We start from the raw sequence: 20,941 nt of genomic DNA on the forward strand, positions 1-20,941 counted from the left end.
ACTAAAATATTAAAATGTTTTATATCAGGGATGTTTTATTGTACTGCTTGAATTTAAATTTCCTTGGCAGCTGTAAATTATAGTGATTATATATGATTTATTATATATGATGTCAGACGGCCTCCTGCTGTTCTCTCAGGGGGGAAGGCGTTCATGTTCCGTGTGCGGGACCTGAGGGAGGGCGTGGTCGTCTACCATCACTCCGACAGCGACACCACCCGCGACCACATCGTCTTCCGCATCAGCGACGGGCGCCACAGCATCCGCCACAAGTTCCCCATCAACATCCTGCCCAAGGACGACTCGCCGCCGTTCCTCATCAACAACGTGGCGGTGGAGGTGCAGGAGGGCGGAGCCGTGAGGCTGGAGGAGTACATGCTGCTGGCCTCCGACCTGGACTCCAGCGACGACTACATCCTCTACCAGGTAGTCTCCGCCCCCCGGGCGGGGCAGCTGGTCAGGCAGAGCTCCGCCCACGAGACAGGTGAGGGTGGGTGAACAGAGAGGATGTTTACACGATCTTTATTCAGAGTGAGAAGAAGGTGTGAACTGTTTAAGAGGTAAAGTTGTCTGCAGCTTAAAAATGTGATTTTGGAAACTTCACACCTTGGTTTTTAATTTAATATTTCTACATTTCAGGAAATTTCTCTCCTTTTCTTTCTTTTTTACATCTTAAAATATAAATTACAAAACATGAACCTTCTGTCTACATTTCAAAGTATTCTGTCTCAGCTTCACTTTTTCAAACAACCTAATCAGATCATTTCACTCATATTGATCTCTGCAGGTCATCTCTCAGTTAATCTGCAGTCAAACTATGAATCAGATTATTATTGATTATTATTAATCCGCTGAGCTGGATGTTTTCTGTCTCGTGTAGAAGCTGCTGGTTGTGAGTATTGACGATGTATTGATGATGTATTGATAATGTATTGACGATATATTGACGATGTATTGACGATGTATTGACGATGTGTCCTCACAGGAGCTCCAGCTGACAGTTTCCTGCAGAGGGAGCTGATCCAGGGTCAGATCTACTACCAGCACTCAGGAGAGGAGCAGTTTGAAGACTCGTTCGACGTCACGCTGTCCGACAGCCACCAGCCGCCCAACCTCTCCCAGACATACGTGAGTCAGAACTGAGTTTTACGTCTGGAGTGTTTGATTAGAGATGGACCGTCACTCTGACCCGCCTCCTCCTCCCTGTGGTCCAGACGGTGGTCCTCCATGTTTTCCCGGTGAAGGACCAGCTGCCGCTGGAAGTGTCGGGCAGCGTTCGCTCTCTGACGGTGAAGGAGACGGAGGTGGTTTACATCACCCAGGCTCACCTCCACTTCACTGACAGAGAGCATCCGGACACAGACCTGACCTACGTCATCACAACGCCCTGCTTCAGCCCGATGCATCCTGGGTAATCACACGGCAGGAGAAACTGATCCAGGACGTGTTAAAGATCTGGAAGCAGCCGCTAACATGCCTCAATCAAAAGCTAGAAAATAAAAGCTTCCTGTTCTGTGGAGCAGAAACACTGAATGTGAGACTGAACCTCGTTTTTGTATTATTTTCATTCTCAGGCTGATGGACGCAGGTCGTCTGTTCTACACCGACACCACCAGCGCCATGAAGAAAGACCACATGGTGCCGGTGCTGAAGTCCTTCACACAGGTCAGAGACACAAACAGATCTGAAGCATCAGCACATTTACAGACCGCCTGTCAGAGCTGTGGTCACTCCTACAGCTCTGTGAGGAGGAGTTTAATGGAGACTAATCATCATTTATAAACAAATGTGATCAGGACAGAACAATGATTTATGGAAAATATCAACCCGAGGTCCGAATAAAAGTTGTGCTGGAACTTTTTCCGCGTCGAGCCGTCTTCAGGGGAAACGTCTCGTCACAGACACTGTTGAGTTTTCTCAGAGGGAACAGGATGTTGATCTGTGAGGTGTCACTGTGTGTTTATAAGGATTTCTGTTTGTTAAAGCTGTATATATGAAGTAATCTGATAAATGTACTCAGTTACTTTGTCCCGTGCTGTGGCAGCATGCAGTGAACCACATGAAGGTGGCCTTCATGCCTCCCGTGGAGGACGTCGGCCCGGAGCCGCTCTTCGTCCAGTTCGTCTTCTCCGTCAGCGACCAGCACGGCGGCTCCGTCTCCGGCCTCCTCTTCAACATCACCGTCACCCCCGTGGACGACCAGGCGCCAGAGGTCAGAGGTCGAACGACACCGAGGAGACGATTGTTGATTTGAACCACGATCATGTGAATGTGGCTGGAAAATATAGAAAATCAGTCAACAAAAGGTTTAATGTTTTTTGTTGATTGATCCTCTGTGTGGCGGTCAGGCCTTCACCAACCTGCTGCGGGTGGAGGAGGGTGGAGGAGCCTTCGTGACGGAGGAGCACCTCCTGGTTCGGGACCGGGACAGTCGGGAGGAGACGCTGAGGGTGGAGCTTCAGAGGACGCCTCGCCACGGCCGGCTGGAGCTGCAGGGCCGGACTCTGCAGCAGGGAGACGGGTTCAGCCTGCAGGACCTGAGAGGACTCCGGCTCAGGTGAGACACACGATGACGACGAGTTACTGATCGATCGACAATATTGATTATTTATTATTGTTTAGTGCAGTGAAACTTGTCTGGACGTCTTTTGGCTGCGATTATTGTGGAAATCTGAAATCATGACGGCTTTATTTTATCACTCAGCATCAACAGTGTGTCTGATGACGGTCACGATCATGTTGCATCATGGGAAATGTAGGATTCTGTTCCTCTTTTAATGTTTGTTTACATATGAAGTGATTTTTATCCAAACGCTCTTCACACATTGAGCTGATTCTTATTTTCAAAGGCAGTAGATTGAATATAAAGATGATTTAAATGTGTGTTCTCTCCACTTCACTGGTTCACATTTAACTGGACCGGAGTTGGTTCTTCTCTGGTGTCACACAGACTCTGGTGTTAAAATGTAAAATGAAAATCAGAACCAGGTTAAATAAACAGAAAGTCACAGTTGACACTTCACGATCACACACTGCACACATGTGAACGCTGATGTCTCTGGAAACCTCTCTGATGTTCAGCAGCAACATGAACTGAGACCTCAGAGGAAACAACACGTCCAGGGAGGAAGTTAATGTGTCTTATCTCTGAAACTTCTGGTCTCACTGATCCGACCTGCAGCCTCGGTTCACTCCAACAGAACTGAAAAACTGGAGCCGAAGAGAAGGAAGGCTTTAAAACTGCATCACTTCACTGTGAATTCAGTCGTTCCCACCGGATCAACACAAAGAGGAGGAAGATGAAGAAGATGAGAAAGAAGGCCATGAAGATGACAAAAACAGAGAATGAAGAAGAAGACTTAGCTGACGAAGAGGAAGATGCTGAGGAAGAAGACGAAGAAGAAGAATACAAAGAAGGAGATGATGAAGAGGAAGAAGACAGAGGAGAAGTTAATGAACAAGACGACAAAGAAGATAAAGAGGATGAAGAACTTCAACAACGAATAAGAAGACAAACAAGAAGACTGAGGTTGAGGAAGATGAGCAGGAATAAGATGAAGAAGAGAACGAAGACACAGAGCGAAGGAGAAGCAGCTCATGATCAAACAGAGTCAGACGTTAAAATCAGCGCTGATCACAAAGAGTTTGATTTCTTGCAGCTGAGTCGATTACATCACCAACCTCACAGTCGATGTCACAACATTTTCGGATCAGAACTTGTGTTCTGTGATGACAGAACTGCGATCGTGTGTTTCAGGTTCATCCACGACGACTCTGAGACGACTGAAGACGACGTGGACCTGAAGGTGACGGACGGTCTGAACTCTGCTGACGTCGTGCTGCTGATCCAGGCGAGTCTCCTGCTGACGTCATCAGTCGACACTTATTGGATCTTACTGATGGATCAATATTTCACATCCACATCAATATCATCCTCAGGTTCTGCCGATGAACGATGAGCCTCCCCAGCTGGGTGGAGGTCTGCGGGGGGAGCTGAGCTGCGCTGAGGGGGGGCGGGTCCAGGTGACGGTGGACTACCTGTCGGCCACGGACCGAGACAGCGACGACTCCAGACTGACCTACATGCTGGCCCGCAGCCCGGCCCGAGGAGAGCTGCAGAGAGCCGGGCTGAGCGTGGACAAGTTCTCCCAGCAGGACCTGCTGCAGGGACACGTCTACTACGTCCACACAGGTGAGAGGCATCATGGGAGACGACGATGTGTTCACGGCCTGTGGGAAAAATTTGATAATTGATGTTTCTGTGTTTAGGAGGAGAGATCGGACCTGAGCCGGTGTTCGACACCGTCACCCTCATCATCTCTGACGGCGAGGCAGGAGGGACGGAGGGCTGTTGTCACGGAGACGCCCCGCCCCCACCCGTACCCCTGCACGGCACACTTCCTGTTTACGACCTGAACATCACCGTTCTTCCTGTCAACAACAAAGTCCCCGCCGTCATTCTGGGTAAGAGACAGTCGTGACTCGTACAGCTCCACGTTGACTTTATTAATTCACATCATCAGTCATAAAATAATAATTCTAGGTCGTGTTGTTCCGTCATGATTTTATTCTTCAGCCAGTTTGACCTTGAAAAACACATTTAATGTCTCTGTGTGGCTTCAAAAGGTCCTAAAAGACTCAGCGTGGTGACATTTTCATATTCTAAGAAGACATGAAAATAAATCTAGGAGATTTTGAACGGAGCCACGTTTCACCGAAAATGTCTCAGTAAGAATCCAACAGGAGACAAATACTGTGTGTGTGTGTATGTGTGTGTGTGTGTTGTGTGTGTGTGTGTGTGTGTGTGTGTGTGTGTGTGTGTGTGTGTGTGTGTGTGTGTGTGTGTGTGTGTGTGTGTGTGTGTGTGTGTGTGTGTGTGTGTGTTGTGTCCTCACTGCTGACAATCCTCTTAATGCAGCGGAGCAGCTCTGACCCGACAACACACTGTCACCTATCAGTCCAACACACACTCTGCACTGGGAGGGGTGTTGGGGGGGGTAACATATACAACACACACACACACACACACACACACACACACACACACACACACTCTCTCTCTCCTGGGGAGGGTGTTAGTTCTCGCTGGAGTCGGAGCCAAGAAGAGGGATTGGAGGAGCTCTGTGGTTATCAATGGAGACCAGTGACCACTGGGACTTACACTGGGATGACTGGGAGATGGTGTGTGTGTGTGTGTGTGTGTGTGTGTGTGTGTGTGTGTGTGTGTGTGTGTGTGTGTGTGATAGAGAAACAGAGACGTTTCCCTGGCACTGCAAAACATTTCTGTTTTGTTCCTCAGTTCTAAAATTGTTTATTTCCTGAGACATTCTGCTGAGATCTGGATCAGAACCATTCTGATATATCAGTCAAGATGAGGCTGGTTCAGTTCTGTTCACCTGATATAAATACAGCCGGGCCTCCACTTCACAGCAGACGGTTGCTTACTGAGAAGCATCGTGATCGCAGGACACACGGCAGCAGAACGAAGCTGTTTGACACCTTCTGAACTCAACGCTGGTTTAAACAGACGTTCTGTCAGGACCCTGAACGTGACATCAGTCAACAGACGAGACACAAACTTCTGCAACACGTCTCAGGATTTATAGAAACTTCCTGAAAACAAAACTACACATTAATTCTCAGGACAATAATATTTAATAATAAAGTTAACTTTGAGTTCAGTCGCAGACAAAAATAATGACGTTTTTATAGTTTGTGTTTGTCGTGACTGCTGCTAAATTATTGCTTACATATTGGTGTGTGTGTGTGTGTGTGTGTGTGTGTGTGTGTGTGTGTGTGTGTGTCGGCCAGGCTAACGAGGTTGGCACTGACAAGTTTAAGTGAAATCTTCCTATTGTCTGCTCTTATTACATGTTTTCACACACACACACACACACACACACACACACACACAGCTGGGTGAGATTATCAGTCCTGTGTGTGTGTGTGTGTGTGTGTGTGTGTGTGTGTGTGTTCCCAGGAGAAAGTGGACAATGAACGTCTTTACCAAACAAAAGCAGAGAGAAGCGCTTCCCCTCTCTGACAATAGGAGACGTGTACTAGCCGCCTCGCTAGCCGGATTACCGCGGCGTTACCAGCGGTGGGATAACTCTCTAATCCTGCCAGCATATCTCCCCATTCATTCAGCACCAGCACCGCCAGCCAGCGCAGCGCTCTGGGTGGAGGGGGGGCGTTAGGCGGGTAAACGTGCTGTTTCGTGGTCTAATTAATTATCAGTGAATAAAGACGCAGAGTAAGAGCATTACTGCGGAGAAACAAGAGGAATCCGGCTTTACCTTGTTTCTTGTTTTAGAGGGACGGCAGTTTATCAGCAGGATCCAGGACTGTCCGCCATTAATGCTCACACACATTCACACAATGTATAGACACACACACACACTCAAACACACATACACACACACACACACACACACACATGGATTATAGCGGTATGGATCCAGGTCCAGAGGTGATTGTGTTTGTTAATTAACAGCAGCGAGACGGAGGACGGTGTGATGGATTCATTAGCAGCTGACAAGACGATGGATGGAGGGAGGGATGGATGGGTGGCAGACAGCAGACCGGCCTGTACCGGGTGTCTTTCAGCACGTCGTGGTTCTGGGTTTCCTGTCTGGGTCGTGTGTCTCTGCTGCTTCTGTAAAGTTTAAGTGGGAGATTCTTCTTCAGTGACACGTAGTTAGAATTCTTCCTCTCCAGACTGTTTGTGAGTGAACACACAGGTGTGTTCCCTGCTGGAAAAACAGCACAGACCAGCACCAGAACACAACATAATGGTCTTGGTGGTAACCAGTCACTAGCAGGACCAGCATATGTTGTGTTCTGGTGCTGGTCTATGCTGGTTTTTCCAGCAGGGTTAACAGACACGTTGATGTGTTTCTTTTTAAACTTGACTCAAAATCAAAAATTGATCCGAATTACCTTCATCAGATAAAAATATAATCAGTTGTTTGTTTCTCTCCTCCATCGTCTACTTGCACACCAACACCAAAGACAACAGCTAGCTTAGCGTTAGCCTGCAGCTAGCTTAGCATTAGGCTACGACGTCACTTCCAGACTCTTGTGTGACGAAGACGATCAGCTGACTGAGAGAAGCAGTGTCTGACATGATTTTAGGGAAAGACGATGTTAAAATAACAGATCAGGTAAAAGAGGAAACAAACCGACATCCTGAAAATCGTGAAGGAATTTTCAGTTTATCATCGTAAACAAACGAGGCGATGAAGAGGAGGATGATGAAGTAAACTAACTTTTTAGTTGAAAGTGAGGCAGTACAGTAGTCGTATCAACCAATCAGCTCTCCTGAAGCTCCGGCCTGCAGTGGACCGTTTCCTTCATGTCTCTGTCGTTGTGTGTGTGTCCAGGTGAGTCCATGCTGGTGGTGGACGAGGGCTCCTCAGCCTGTCTGTGTGGGGGGCTCCTGGGGGCCTCGGACCCCGACAGCCCCCCCGACCAGCTGACCTTTCACCTGGAGACTCCTCCTCTGCACGGCTTCCTGGAAAACACGCTACCGACACCCGGCTCCGAGAAGAGCAACGCCGGAGTCCGAGTCGGTCAGTGCTGTGTGTGTGTGTGTGTGTGTGTGTGTGTGTGCGTGTGTGTGTATGCGTGTGTGTGTGTGTGTGTGTGACCCGATGTGACCCTGGTGTTCTTCTGTTCCCAGAATCCTTCAGTCTCGTCCACCTGACCTCTGGTTACATAAACTACGTCCAGTCAGAGAGCAAAGGGGTGGAGCCAACAGTCGACCAGCTGTCCATCAGTGTGAGTGACGGGCTGCATCGCTCCACCCCCACCCCCGTCTACATCATCATTAATCCAACCAATGACGAGGCGCCGTCACTTCTGTTCGCCAACTTCACGGTACGTTCACCTTTCACTAACTCCACCATGATGAAGATCTGGAGTATCAGCTCAGCTTCATGTTGCTGACGCAGTCGTGAAGTTCCTCCTGTTCTGCGCCTCCTGCAGGTGAAGGAGGGCGGGATGAGGGAGCTGACTCCGTCCGTGCTGAACGGCTTCGACCTGGACGCCCCGCTGGACGTCCTGACCTTCACGGTGGTGCAGCCGCCGGCTCACGGGCGCCTCATCAACGGCATCTACGGCACCGAGATGAGCCGCTACAAGGAGATGGGAGCAGACCTCCTGCAGAGGAGCCTCCCCGTCACCTCCTTCACCCTGCAGGAGCTCCGGCAAGGTGAGAGAGAAACACCGGGCGCTGCGTCACTGATACCGGGCCAGAACCACACCTCTTAAAGTTCTGTAAAGTGATGCACTATTAAATTCATGTTCTGTTGGTGTCTCAGTAGATTCTGGAAGGTTTTAATAGAAATGTAGTTTATTTTCTGGACAAATTTACATCAAAACACGCAGAACTTCCTCCAAACTCAACAACTCTTTAAATCAGATGATTTGTTAAAGGAGTCTGGTGAAGTTGTGGTTTTTAGTTTTATGGTTGGATCAGTTCAGACAGACTCTTCTTCTCCTATTCTTCTTCTTCTTCTTCTTCTTCTTTTTCTTCCTCTTGTTAGCGTCACCCAAAGCATGATGGGAGCTGTAGAACAGATTTAAACCTTTAAACCAGACAGAAAAATATAAGTATGATGTTAATATGTTTATATTCACACGGCTGTTGTTACATCATGTCTGTAATGTTTTGGTGTTTGTGTCTTTTACATTTCTATATTCATGATTCGCCAAACACATAAACACATTTAAAACCAGCAGAGTGAAGGTGAACAGAATCACTGCGTTATTCCTGATATATACGTCTTCCTCCTCCTCTTCCTCCTCCCTGCCCTCCCTTTCACCTGCTCTCCTTCTCCCTGGCTCTGCTCTTCCTCCCTCCTCCCCCGACTTCCTCCCCCCTGCCTCCCTCTGCAGGGATGAAGATCGTGTACATGCACGATGACACAGAAACCCTGAAGGACGCCGTGGCTCTGCGGCTGACAGATGGCGTCCACACAGTCGAGGGGGCGGCTCAGGTCACCGTGCTGCCGGTCAACGACGAGAGGCCGCGACTGCTCAAGTACACACACACACACACACACACACACACACACACCACACACACACACACACACACACACACACACACACACAGGATTTAGTGCTTAACGCTTTTTAATATGATATTTCTGGAAACGCGACTGTTTGAGGTTTAAGGTCAGAGTTTTTTCTGGTGGCTTCAATATTGAATCAGATTTTTTTGCTTTGAGCATGTTGATGTTATTCACTATTTAATATAATATATGTATATTTACAGCTGACATGAAGAAAGAATGGCAAAGATAAGAGACAAATATTATTAATTAAATGATCAATATCACTTCTCTCCTTCTCTTCTTCTTCTCCTCCTTCTTCTTCTTCTTCTCCTCCTTCAGTACTGCTTTAAGATAAGATATATTATGTATCTGAGCTGCTGCAGTGAAAGCTGGAGCTCAGCAGGAGGCGACGAGGTCATGGGGGAGTCAACATGGGACAGCAGGGGGAGGCGGGGGAGGAGGGGGAGGAGGGGGTGACCTGTGTGCACATGTGGCGAGTCGCTCTGCTTCAGTGGATGTCTACAGAGGAAATCTGTGACCCCTCCCCCCTCCTCCCCCCTCCTCCCCCTCCTCCCCGCCTCCCATAATATTTTCATTTGAACGAGTGATTGGGAATTTGCATCCTTGACTGGGTTCCCCGTGCCATCCCGTCGCTCCCCCCTCCTCGCCCGCCGCGTCCTGTCCCCAGATCAGTTGTTGGTGTGCGTGGGTGCGTTGGCACGGGCCGAGCTGGTACTGTAAAGCCCGGCGAGGCAGAACTAACGCAGAGACTTGGCAGATGCCGGCCTCCTTGTTTTTCGTTCCTGCAGGATGGACGTGGCAGCTTCTGTCCTGCGTGGATTTTAGTTACGAGTGAGGAAGCAGCCAGACGGTTTCTGATGTTCCAACCCCCCCACACACACCCAACACCACCTCCACAGATCTCCATCCTCCCACTGGAGAAACCTGCTCTCACATAAACTTTCTGCTTCTTCCTGTTTGTGTCAAAGTTTAATAACGACTCCTCTGAAAAACTGAGCAGAACAAAATAAAGATGGAGTCAGACTGATCACATAAAACCTGAAATCAACTGAAACTAATCTAAACCTCAGCATCAGCGTATCATAATCATATTTTCTTCTTCGTTGGCGTTTCAGGAACGGCGGGCTTGAGGTGAACTCTGGTGAGCGCAGGGTGATCTCCAGCGTGGCTCTGGAGGCCGAGGACCTGGACACGCCCCCAAACCAGGTGTACTACTTTCTGAACGCTGAACCGCGCTTCGGCAAACTGCAGCTGAAGGTGAGGAAAAAGGATCTGTGAATCTTTTCTTTAAATAATAACGTGTAAACTTTAAGCTCCGGCTGTCGTCATCATGTCAGTGATTCTTTGTGTGTTTGTCTCAGAATCACCAGCATCTTACTTTTCACTGGACTGGGTTGAAATTTGTCCTGAAAGAAACTCTAGAGATCATTTAGATTTCTCCAAACGCAACAACTCTTTAAATCAGATGATTTGTTAAAGGAGTCTGGTGATACTGTGGAAACTAGTTCAGTGGTTGGATCAGTTGAAGCCGACTCTTCTTCTTCTTCTTCTTCTTCTTCTTCTTCTTCATTTAAATAGTTCAAATCAAACCCCCCCTCTTCTCAGCCACTTACACGTCAGCCACCAGATGATTGACACGTCTTGCAGCCAATGAAATGTCAAGACTGGTAATATTGTTTAAACGTGTTTCCTGAGGCCTAAACCTCGACTTTATGTAGTTTTATGCATTTTAGCTCTTCAAACGGCCGTTTTTCCATCTCCGCTCTAGTTTCTGATTATTTTATTTGCACAAAGTTATTGTTAATAAGGAAATAAAGAACTATAATGAGTTTATGCTCCTGTTGGTCTCACGTCCTCTCATTGTGCTTTCCAGCTGAAAGGGACAGTTCTAGTCTTCTGCAGGCTGATTTAGCATTAAATTCTAGATTAATCCCAGTCGCTCTTACAAATAACTTATGAGTCCAAAATCATGTCAGAACTCAAATGGTTCTACAACAGTTTTGAGTTTAGTTTGGGCTCGACTAGAAAGGCAAGTAACAAAATGTAAAATGCTTCCTGTGTTTCCACTCTGACCAGTGGACCGCTCTGTGTTTCTAATGGTTCTGGTCTGTAGACGGAGTCGGGGTGGTCCGAGCTGTTGGCCGGACAGAACTTCACTCAGGACGACGTGGAGATGAACCGTCTGTGGTACGCGCACACCGCCGCCACCACCGCCGCCGGGTTCAAAGGTCACGACAGCTTCCGCTTCACCCTCAGCGACCTGGACAACGAGACGCCAACTCAGAGCTTCTTCGTGTCGGTCCACACCGTGCACAAAGGTCAGAGGTCACCTCTAAAGTTCTGGTTCACGGACGCTCTGATCAGAAGGAATGAAGTGATAATTGATTGTTTGAGTGAAAACTTTGAGGCTTCATTTTCTGATGTTCAGATGAAATGACTGGAGAGTTCACATGTGCAGAACTTCCTTTAGAAACATGATGTTTTTAAGTTCTCTTCAGTCTCACAGTGATCCAGTGACAGTTGTCTGTACATACCTGAGGACACTGCAGACAGGAAGTGCTAACAGCTGATTCAGCAAAGTTTTAACAGCATTTTAAATCAAGTCTCCAGCTGCTGCAGCTGTTTAGCAGAACGCTGCGAGACATTCAACAATAACAAAGTGTTTTCAAATCAAAAAAACATAAAATCGTGGAACTTCAGACTGAAGTTCAGGCAACAGTAAGAACACAACAAACACACACACACACACACACACACTGACGGTGGACCCTCACACACACTCTGGTCCCTCTGGCCGGCCGCTCGGTCCTGGTTCATGTATTATTGAGCGTCTCCCCCCTTCACCTCCCTTTGCCAGTCGGGTGAACACGGAGCGACGAGGCCTCGGTCCTTCTGGCTCCGGGCCTTCTGATCCTGGAGGAGCCGAGGTGAGAAACGGCCGACCTCCTCAGCCGGTGAATAATTAACGGAGGGGAGGTGGAGCAGCTGTGGACGGGCGTTGGCTCGTCTCCTCTGGGTTCTGGTCCTCCTCCTCCTCCTCCTCCTCCTCCTCCTCTCCATCATACTGAGACTCTTAATCGGTTGTGTTTTGATTGTTTTAGTTGAACATTTTCTGTGTTTCAATCAACCTTTATTTACTTAACAACTTTAACTTTTGGACACTTAAATCCAAATTAATTTGCAGTTTTGAGAATAAAAACTACTTTTTATTTTCTTTAGTTTCTGATGGTAGATTCTCACTTACGCTTCTTTTAAAGGGACATTCACACAGTTTATCCCCTGTAATCTGGGCTGTAGGATAACTCTGAGAAGGTTTTCACTTTTTAGGCACTTTGCCCAATAAACACGTCCTGGCAGAGCAGGTTGAGTGTTAAAATCTTCTCCCTCGCTGCCTCCAGGTGACTTGGTGCTGTTGAGCAAGGCAGTGCATCTGATGGAGGGGCAGCGGGTCGTCCTGAACACCGACATCCTGCTGGCGTCAGACTCGTCCGGGCGTCCGGAGGAGCTCGTCTACACCGTGTCGGTCCCGCCTCGGCACGGCCTCGTCCACGCCGTCCAGCAGCCCGGAGTCCCGCTGAGCGCCTTCACGCAGCTGGACGTCGCCGCACACCGAGTGTGTTACACCCACGACAACAGCCACCACGCAGAGAGCGACGCCTTCAGGTCAGAACACACACCTCATCATGATGGTTCTGGTCCGGTTCCGCTGTGCATACAGTGGCTTCATATCCCTGAAATCTGGACAATCTAAGCTAATATAATATAAAAGGTCATGTAATCAATAAAAAAACAATAATTGATTAAAGTTTTAAAATCAAGTCATGAATTAAAAAACTTTTCTTCACATTTTATTAAATAAGAACACAAAACACATTAATTTGAAACAATTCTGAGTGTAAAAACATAAATAAAATATTTCTTAACACAACAGTTTTAGTATTTTCGAATTTCAAATACATTTTGATAAATTCATCTACAGTTATTCTTCAGCACCTACGTTGATATTTTGAGATTATTATGATGTCATTTCTGAAATCATCTTCAAATGATTAATTTCCTTAAAATCTGTACAATCTCAGCTGAAAGGTCATTTAAGAATCCACATTATTAATAAAAGTATTAAAATTATGTCATGAGTTAAAAAAATACAAAAAACAGATCTGATTTAAAATTTTAATAAATACGGACACAAACATATTAACCAAAACAAATCTGAATATAGAAACATGAACAAAATATTTGTTTATATTTGATATGTTTATATTTTTTGTTTTTTTTAATATATGATCATTTTTATGAAGAGAGAACAAAGGTGTGTTGGTATTTTTGTTCACTGTGATGTCATTTCTTAGATTATTGTAAAATGATTAATATCCTTAAAATCTGTACAACCTCAGCTAAAAGTCAATAATTGATAAAATGTTGAAACTGTCACAGTAATGAAACATTCAGACGTCATCAGGAGAGAACAACACGATGGCTGACAGACAGAAGTAGTAAAGAAACAACGATCGTCGACTGTTCGAGTTTTATTTCAGATCGATTTTAAAGGGAACATTGATCTCACAGGAGGTCGTTCTCATCAGGTCAGGAGACCGTTTGGGTTTAAATGAATGTCAGATAGAAGAAACAAATCATTAAAAACATAATTATAACCCGAGCCAGATATTTAACGGTCTGACTGGAACACAAACACACGTGTGAACTGAGCTGGTCCGTGTCGATGTGACGCTGTGCTGTTGGACTTTGGCTCGCTCTGTTAACTGAAGCTATTTTGCAGCGCAGCATGAAATTCTGCACACATCAGGAGAAAAAATGGTAAATTATCTGCCTACATATTGTGAGCGGAGGATATTTCTGTCAGCAGCGCGCCCCCAAAAAAGTATCACACACAACATTTGGCCGACGAAAGAAGAACTGGGCACCGAGACGAGAGAGGAAAAAAACCCGTCAGCGTCGGGAGACGAGAGGCTTTCTCTCTCTGCTGCACTGTGTTTATCTGCTTTTCCAGCCAATTTGGCAGCAGCAGGGTTTTAAAGGGGGGAGGAGGGAGAGAGGGGGAGGAGGAGGACGATTGTGTGTTGGGGTGTATGTGACCTGGAGTGTGTGCAGACCCCGAGTTTGTCACCCAGACCTCTGCTGCCCCGACCGGCTGCCTCTCTGAGAGCCCTCACTGCAGCCAAGAAGCAACGACTGAAGGATGGTGAGACACAGAGAGAGAGACAGAGAGAGAGACAGAGAGACAGACAGAGAGAGAGACAGAGAGAGAGACAGAGAGAGAGACAGAGTCATGTCTCGTCATCCTTTTTTCTTTTTAAAACCCTTAATTAAACCTTTATTAAGCCTTTATTAAGCCTTTATTAAGCCTTTCCTCCCTTCACTTTTCTCTTCTGCCTTCACTTTTCACTCACTCACTTCTTTTCTGTGCCGTTGTCACACAGCTGAAGTCTGAACGCTCGATCATTCTTATTTTTGAACTCTGTACAGTCATGGAGTTTGTAAAATTCAGAGCAATACTCTTTTTTGAGTCAGTCTCTTAGTGTTTCCATCTGGCTTCTGTAAATAGCAGAATGATAGTGATGATGAAGATGAAGATGATTACTGAAGAGGCTCAGGCAAACTTTGTACAGCGGCCTCTGGTGAAGACAACATGGCGGCTCGGCGCCTGTAGCCGCTGGCCGCCTCTATCCAGACATGCCAGGACGAGCTTCTGTTGCTGTCTCTGGTTGTAGTGTGGGTGTGTGTGATATGTTTGTATGCTCTGTAAATGCTGTCGGCTTTTAAACCTGTAATTACTGTAAATGAACTGAAACAGAGGAATAAGTAAAGAACTGCAATAAATTATTCTACTTTAAAGACAGACAGACAGACAGACAGACAGATGGTGTAATGGACAAACAGCAGGTGGAGCTGATTCTTAACATAACATTTTATAATTTCTTATATTTTTAGTCCAAAGACGTTTATTTTATGACACAGTTGAGTAGAAGTCTCTCCCGTGTCTCCTGTGCAGTTCGACTCGTGTGGATGTTTGTGATGATCCTGTGCAGCTTCTATAGTCAGTCTGGTCACCATGAACAGGAAGTTGACTCTTATTGTGAAAGTTTTCTGTTGCGTGAACAGACAGAGGAGTCTCACAAATGTTTTACGGTCATCGTTGTTGATGAAGCCGAGACGACTGAACTCCTAACGCCTCATGTCGTCTGTATTATGTGGTTATAATGAGGAACTTGAGATAAAGATGATGATGAAGACTAAAGATCATCACACCAGTGAACACGTCTGCATGAAGCACAGAGAGACTCACACAGTAACAACATGAGACACAACTGAACACGTCTGTGAGCAGAGACGAAGTTTAGTGTCGATGAGTTTGAGGTGGAATCATCACGTCTTTAAATCTTTGTGAGTGAAAGAAGATGAAGGAGGACACACACCTGTGCATCGTGTGTGTGTGTGTGTGTGTGTGTGTGTGTGTGTGTGTGTGTTGTGTTGCCGTGACAGCGGATGATGAATGGGCATTATTATGAGAATAACAACAGCGTTGGCACGGCGACGACGGCCAGAGAGCCGGCCACAGACGGCCGTCCCTCGGCAAATATGGCCGACATCGGAGCCAGATGTTACACTAGGACCTGCCTGTGTGTGTGTGTGTGTGTGTGTGTGTGTGTGTGGGTGTGTGTGTGTGTGTGTGTGTGTGTCTGTGGTGGCCGGTGTGTGTTAAGGCCCGGGGCAGTTTGTCAGCTGCAGGGCTGAGAGGCAGATTGTGTTGGCAGAGGGCTGAGAGGAGGACGACACACACGCACACACACACCCACACACCCACCACACACACACACACACACCCACCACACACACACACACACACACACACACACACACACACACAGCTCATTTTTCAGGTCCGCTGCTCTGTCAACTGTCACCAGTGAACTACAAATGAAAACGGGCCTTTATGTGAGTGATTGATGACTGAAGCTGTCCGTGTTACTTAAGACAAACTAAGAGATTAATTACTGGAAATATGAAATTAAAGTAATCGAGACACTTATTATTATATTTCTTATGTTATCAGAGATGCAACACAAAGAGTTTTTAATCTCCATCATTAATAAATTGTCTCATCTTGCTATAACAATAATAATAATAATAATTGATATCTCTTCTCAGAAGGTGTGAGATTAAACAAAGGTTCAGATCAGAGCAGAAGATACTCTGACTCTTAGTCCAAAAACACTGGATCCTACATTTCCCATAATGCACCAGCCTCACTACCTCGTAAACAGTCCTGTAGTAATGAGTCCTTAAACCCAGAGATCAGTTAGCATGTTAGCATGTTAGGACTTCCTGTCCCCTCGTCTCAAAGTCTGTGAGTGACTGAACATATAAAATCATCATTAATGTCCCACAGTTTAATCCTGAAGCTCTTCATGTGTTAACAACAGTTAGCGGTTGCTAACGAGTGTCTGAATGAGACTACAGAGGTTGTCGGGGACATTAAACGTCCTCACAGCGAACACAGAGACTCATCTACTCACTAGTCCGTCTTTACAGGCCACTTTAGTTACACACTGTTGTAACTCTGACTTTTTCACCGTGATGTCGTCTGTTTGTAGCCTAACATTAGCTTCTTACTGCTACACAGTTAATTTAGCTTCAAACATCACAGAGTGGAGTTCATCTGTGGAGGTTATCTGGATCAACAGAACCTAGACGGGTCAGAAATGTATTTAACAGATCATTTTCTGTTATAATCCAGAGTCCAGTTCAATAATCCAACAGAGGAACCAGAGAGATAAATCTAATAAAGAATTATTTTGCATTATTAAACAACAATACCAAATATTGCATAATGCAAATGACAGGCCTGTTAAATAGACAGTTGGCTTTTATAGGTTTGTGCATCTGCAGCATTAAGCATTTCTACCAAATAACCCCAATAATAATGTCTGGAGTAGGCCTATATGGTGTGTTGGTAACCTCACACTGGGAGTAAGGGTGTGTGTGTGTGGGTGTGTGTGTGTGTGTGTGTGGAAAGGAGTTATTTAGTTATTCAATTTAACACAAATTAGTTTCCACATCTCAACATGATATCCAGTCATACCCACATCAGGCTGCAGCCTCTACAAACACCACACGCTCTAACTCGTTCTATCTAACTCTAAATTAGCATCAGTGTTTACGTTAGCTTGTGTCAGCGACGCTCGGTGAGCTGGTGTTAACAACTGGATGCTTTCTGTTCAGATGTTGAATCATTGTTGACGTGCTGTTGTGGGACTTCAGTTCTGCTCTGCAGTAACATCCCTCCACCAATTAGTCAATTAATTTATCAATCAACTACTTCCTTAGATTAATCATGACACATGTAATTATATTATAATATAACTGTAATAATCTAATAATGTAATGTAATAATAAGCGTCCAGTTTGTAGGATTTAGTGGCATCTAGTGGTGAAGTTACAGAATGCAACCAACTGACTGAAATTTTAATTTGGTTCCTCTTCACAGTTTTGTCGTCACAAACGGCGACTCGTCCCGCAGCGGCACCCTCCACTTCACCATCGAGCACGGCGACCGCATCCCACCCACCCTCCACCACAACACGGGCCTCCGGCTGCAGGACGGCTCCACCGAGTCCATCGGCGCCGACCAGCTGCAGCTCACCGACCCCGACACCGTCACCGCCAACCTGAGCTACGTCATCACGCAGCTGCCGCGCTACGGTAAACTGCTGCTGAGAGGAGTCCCGCTGTCCCCGCCGCTCAGCTTCACCCAGACGGACGTGGACGAGCTGAACCTGGCTTACCAACACAACCCGGGCAGCCCGGCAGACATAGACAGGTTCTACTTCCTGCCGACCGACGGGAGCAACAGAGGATACCTGGAGTTTGGACAGCTGAGAGAGGAGCCCGCTGTGTTCAACATCCAGGTGAGTCGTACAGGTGGACAAACCTGCTGCTGTCACTCAGACGGATGACAGTGTAGTGGAGACACAGTATCAAGTAGATGTACTCAGTTACATGTTCGAGTAGATGTACTCAGTTACATGTTCGAGTAGATGTACTCAGTTACACTGGAGCAGCAGTAATGTCAGTGGACTCTGATGTTTGTTGGAGGTGAAGCTGCCGTCGACTCTCAGGTGGACTCAACATAAATATTTGAAGCAGAGCAGCAGGTGAGCCAAGTACTCCCATCCTCCCCCCCCCCTCATCCACCATCGCCATCGCATGCTACCTGCTCTCTCTCACACACACACACACACACACACACAGGCAGCCAGGTGGCTAACACGCTGGCCGGACCGACTGTCCTGAGCCTCTGAGAGAACAGTGTGTGTGTGTGTGTGTGTGTGTGTGTGTGTGTGTGTGTGTTGAAGGACCTTATTTTTAAGTTTAAATGTGTGTGTAAGGTTGTTTTGGTGTGTGTGAGTCTTCAAGGCTTCATGAATATTTCACACACACACACACACACACACACACACACACACTGCTTTTTAAAGTTAATAATATCTCAGAAGGCAAAAAAAAAAAATAGGGTTATTTCTGATTTCTTTAAAAAAAATGTGATTAAATAACACTGAAAAAAGTAAATTGAGGTCAAATGAACTCTCTGTTGTTTAAATTAAAACTCTTAACTGATTGTTTTGAGGCTGACGTGTTGTTGGATGTTTAAAAAAAATCATCTCATGATTTTGATGCTCAACTGACTTTATGTTTTATATTTTCAGCATAAATTTAAATTGTATACTTTAAAATTAAAATAATTGGTTTCTTAAAATGTCCAACAACACAAAGAGACTCAGTGTACTGCAACATTAAAGCTTCTTATATTTATATGTAGCTGTTTTAGCCTCATTAATAACTTAAAGGTTAAAACATATGTTGCTCTATTTTTTTAAAATGTTTGACCTTGTGGGTGTTGGTGTTAAATTTGAGATTAACAAGACACAAGAAATAAAGCTGAGTCAGAAAATTAAATGGAATGAACAAGAATAAATGAAAATGAATTATATTAAACCAAAAAACAGCTGAAAACTTTATTTAAATCAGCTGTAAACTGCAGTTTAATCGTTGTGATGTCGTTCTGGTGTGGGGGTGTGTGTGTGTGTGTGTGTGTGTGTGTGTGTGTGTGTGTGTGTGTGTGTGTGTGTGTGTGTGTGTCAGCTGGTGTTTACACATGACAGCAGCGACACCCAGCGGTCAGAACACAGAACTGCAGCTGTCTGAACGTCCTGCTGCCAGACGACCAGCAGAGGGCGCTTTACGTTATCATCAGTGTGCACTCACACAGTCAGGGTGGTGGACAAAATAACAGGAACACCTGTAATCTGTTATAAGATTTGTACCCAACAACAAACACACATTTTATAATTGTTCACTTTATTTTTAGAGATTCGTCGTTGATTGTTTGTTATGTCTTTGATTTTAAATTGTATTTTTTACAACTTGTATGCTGCGGCACTTATTTTTACCCTCTACTTTACCCCTTTTTATGAAGTGAAATAAGATTAAAACTGAGAAAGATCAAGAACTTCAGACAGGAAAAAATAAAACAAAGATATAACTTTATCCTCAGATTAACACGTTCAACAGGAGCAGATATACTCAGTCATTCAGTGAAACCTTTGTCTCTGTACATAATCCTCCTAAATAATCAGCCAGGTGTTTGATAAGGTGTCCTGCTGTGTTCAGGTGGATCGGGTGGACCGGACTCCTCCCAGTCTGAGCACCAGGCGGAGTCCCAGCTCCGTGGTGGATCTGGGCGGAGGGCGTTTCGGCATCTTCATCACCTCCAAACACCTGCAGGCCTCCGACCCCGACAGCCCCACAGAGGAGCTGGAGTTCTCCATCACCAGAGCGCCGTACTTCGGCTACCTGGAGAACGTTCTGACAGGTGAGCAGTAATCGATTACTGGACAGACGGGTAAAGATGTTCAGTTGAGTTGAATCTCTCGCCGTCCCACCAGGAGCTTACATCAGAGGGCGATTCACTCAGCGGGACGTGGACCAGCGAGCCGTGCTGTTCGTCCTCCCGGCAGACGTGGAGGTGACGGCCGACAGCTTCCAGTTCCGCCTCGTCGACCCGGCCGGGAACACGGCGCTGCCTGAGATGTAGGTTTGTAGAAGGAACGACTGGTTTATTAGAGAGGATCTGATCCAGTCAGTGAAGAGAAACTCTGATGATTCAGTTTAAGCAGAATCAACGACAACATTTCAGTGTGTCGGTGCATAAAAACAAACATCATTAAAAAGATGATTAAAACATGAAGGCAGTTCTGACTTTTCACCGCAGAAACACGTCCAGACTTCATGTGTCACAAACCAACTCGTGTCTGTTGTGTCTCCTGCAGACTGGAGCTGTCCTGGTCTCGGGTGGAGCTGTCGGCCACCTGCTACAGAACCTGTGAGACGGCGGGGACGCTTCAGATCCAGATCCAACGCAGCGGCAAGAGCGCCGACCCGGCGTACGTGGCTATCCAGGTACGAAGGTGACGCTCCTCAGACTCACTGCAGCGACATCATCATGATTAAGTTCATGAGCTCTGTGTTTGTGTTGTCGTGTCTGAGCAGGTGGAGGAAGGATCCGCCAGGCCCGGCAGAGATTTCACTCACAGCACAGCAGCTCTGATCCAGTTTGATCCAGGTCTGACTCCACTGGTTCAACTCAAACATCAGCATTAACACAACTGCTAACATCCCACTGATGATTGAAGGATAGCCCAGTCAGACAAGACTGATCCAACCGAGCCTGATCAGAACAAATCAGGTCGAGAAACCTTTGATAATCTGTTCAATAGTAAAATATTAGCACCTAATAACCACTGAAACACTCGTTTATCTGATGAAGTGAACAAGTTTCT

The 20,941-nt window shown here is 46.2% G+C and overlaps 1 protein-coding gene across 1 annotated transcript in view; it reads left to right on the top strand.

The window, feature by feature from the left end:
* The window catches only part of frem1b (Fras1 related extracellular matrix 1b), a 37,721-nt gene that overhangs the window by 12,232 nt on the left and 4,548 nt on the right, over positions 1–20,941 (top strand). Inside the window, exons 10-30 of the mRNA XM_030434365.1 lie at positions 140–484; positions 986–1,128; positions 1,215–1,411; positions 1,575–1,665; positions 2,045–2,212; positions 2,349–2,557; positions 3,758–3,851; positions 3,940–4,192; positions 4,270–4,464; positions 7,383–7,571; positions 7,682–7,878; positions 7,987–8,212; positions 8,899–9,043; positions 10,196–10,337; positions 11,194–11,398; positions 12,479–12,743; positions 17,590–18,010; positions 19,773–19,974; positions 20,048–20,192; positions 20,432–20,561; positions 20,652–20,724. Coding sequence (XP_030290225.1) covers positions 140–484; positions 986–1,128; positions 1,215–1,411; positions 1,575–1,665; positions 2,045–2,212; positions 2,349–2,557; positions 3,758–3,851; positions 3,940–4,192; positions 4,270–4,464; positions 7,383–7,571; positions 7,682–7,878; positions 7,987–8,212; positions 8,899–9,043; positions 10,196–10,337; positions 11,194–11,398; positions 12,479–12,743; positions 17,590–18,010; positions 19,773–19,974; positions 20,048–20,192; positions 20,432–20,561; positions 20,652–20,724 — 4,035 coding nt within the window. The remainder of the gene's footprint in view (positions 1–139; positions 485–985; positions 1,129–1,214; positions 1,412–1,574; positions 1,666–2,044; positions 2,213–2,348; positions 2,558–3,757; positions 3,852–3,939; positions 4,193–4,269; positions 4,465–7,382; positions 7,572–7,681; positions 7,879–7,986; positions 8,213–8,898; positions 9,044–10,195; positions 10,338–11,193; positions 11,399–12,478; positions 12,744–17,589; positions 18,011–19,772; positions 19,975–20,047; positions 20,193–20,431; positions 20,562–20,651; positions 20,725–20,941) is intronic.

The sequence above is a fragment of the Sparus aurata genome, chromosome 11, assembly GCF_900880675.1.
Source record: "Sparus aurata chromosome 11, fSpaAur1.1, whole genome shotgun sequence".
Classification (NCBI taxonomy): Eukaryota; Metazoa; Chordata; class Actinopteri; order Spariformes; family Sparidae; genus Sparus; species Sparus aurata.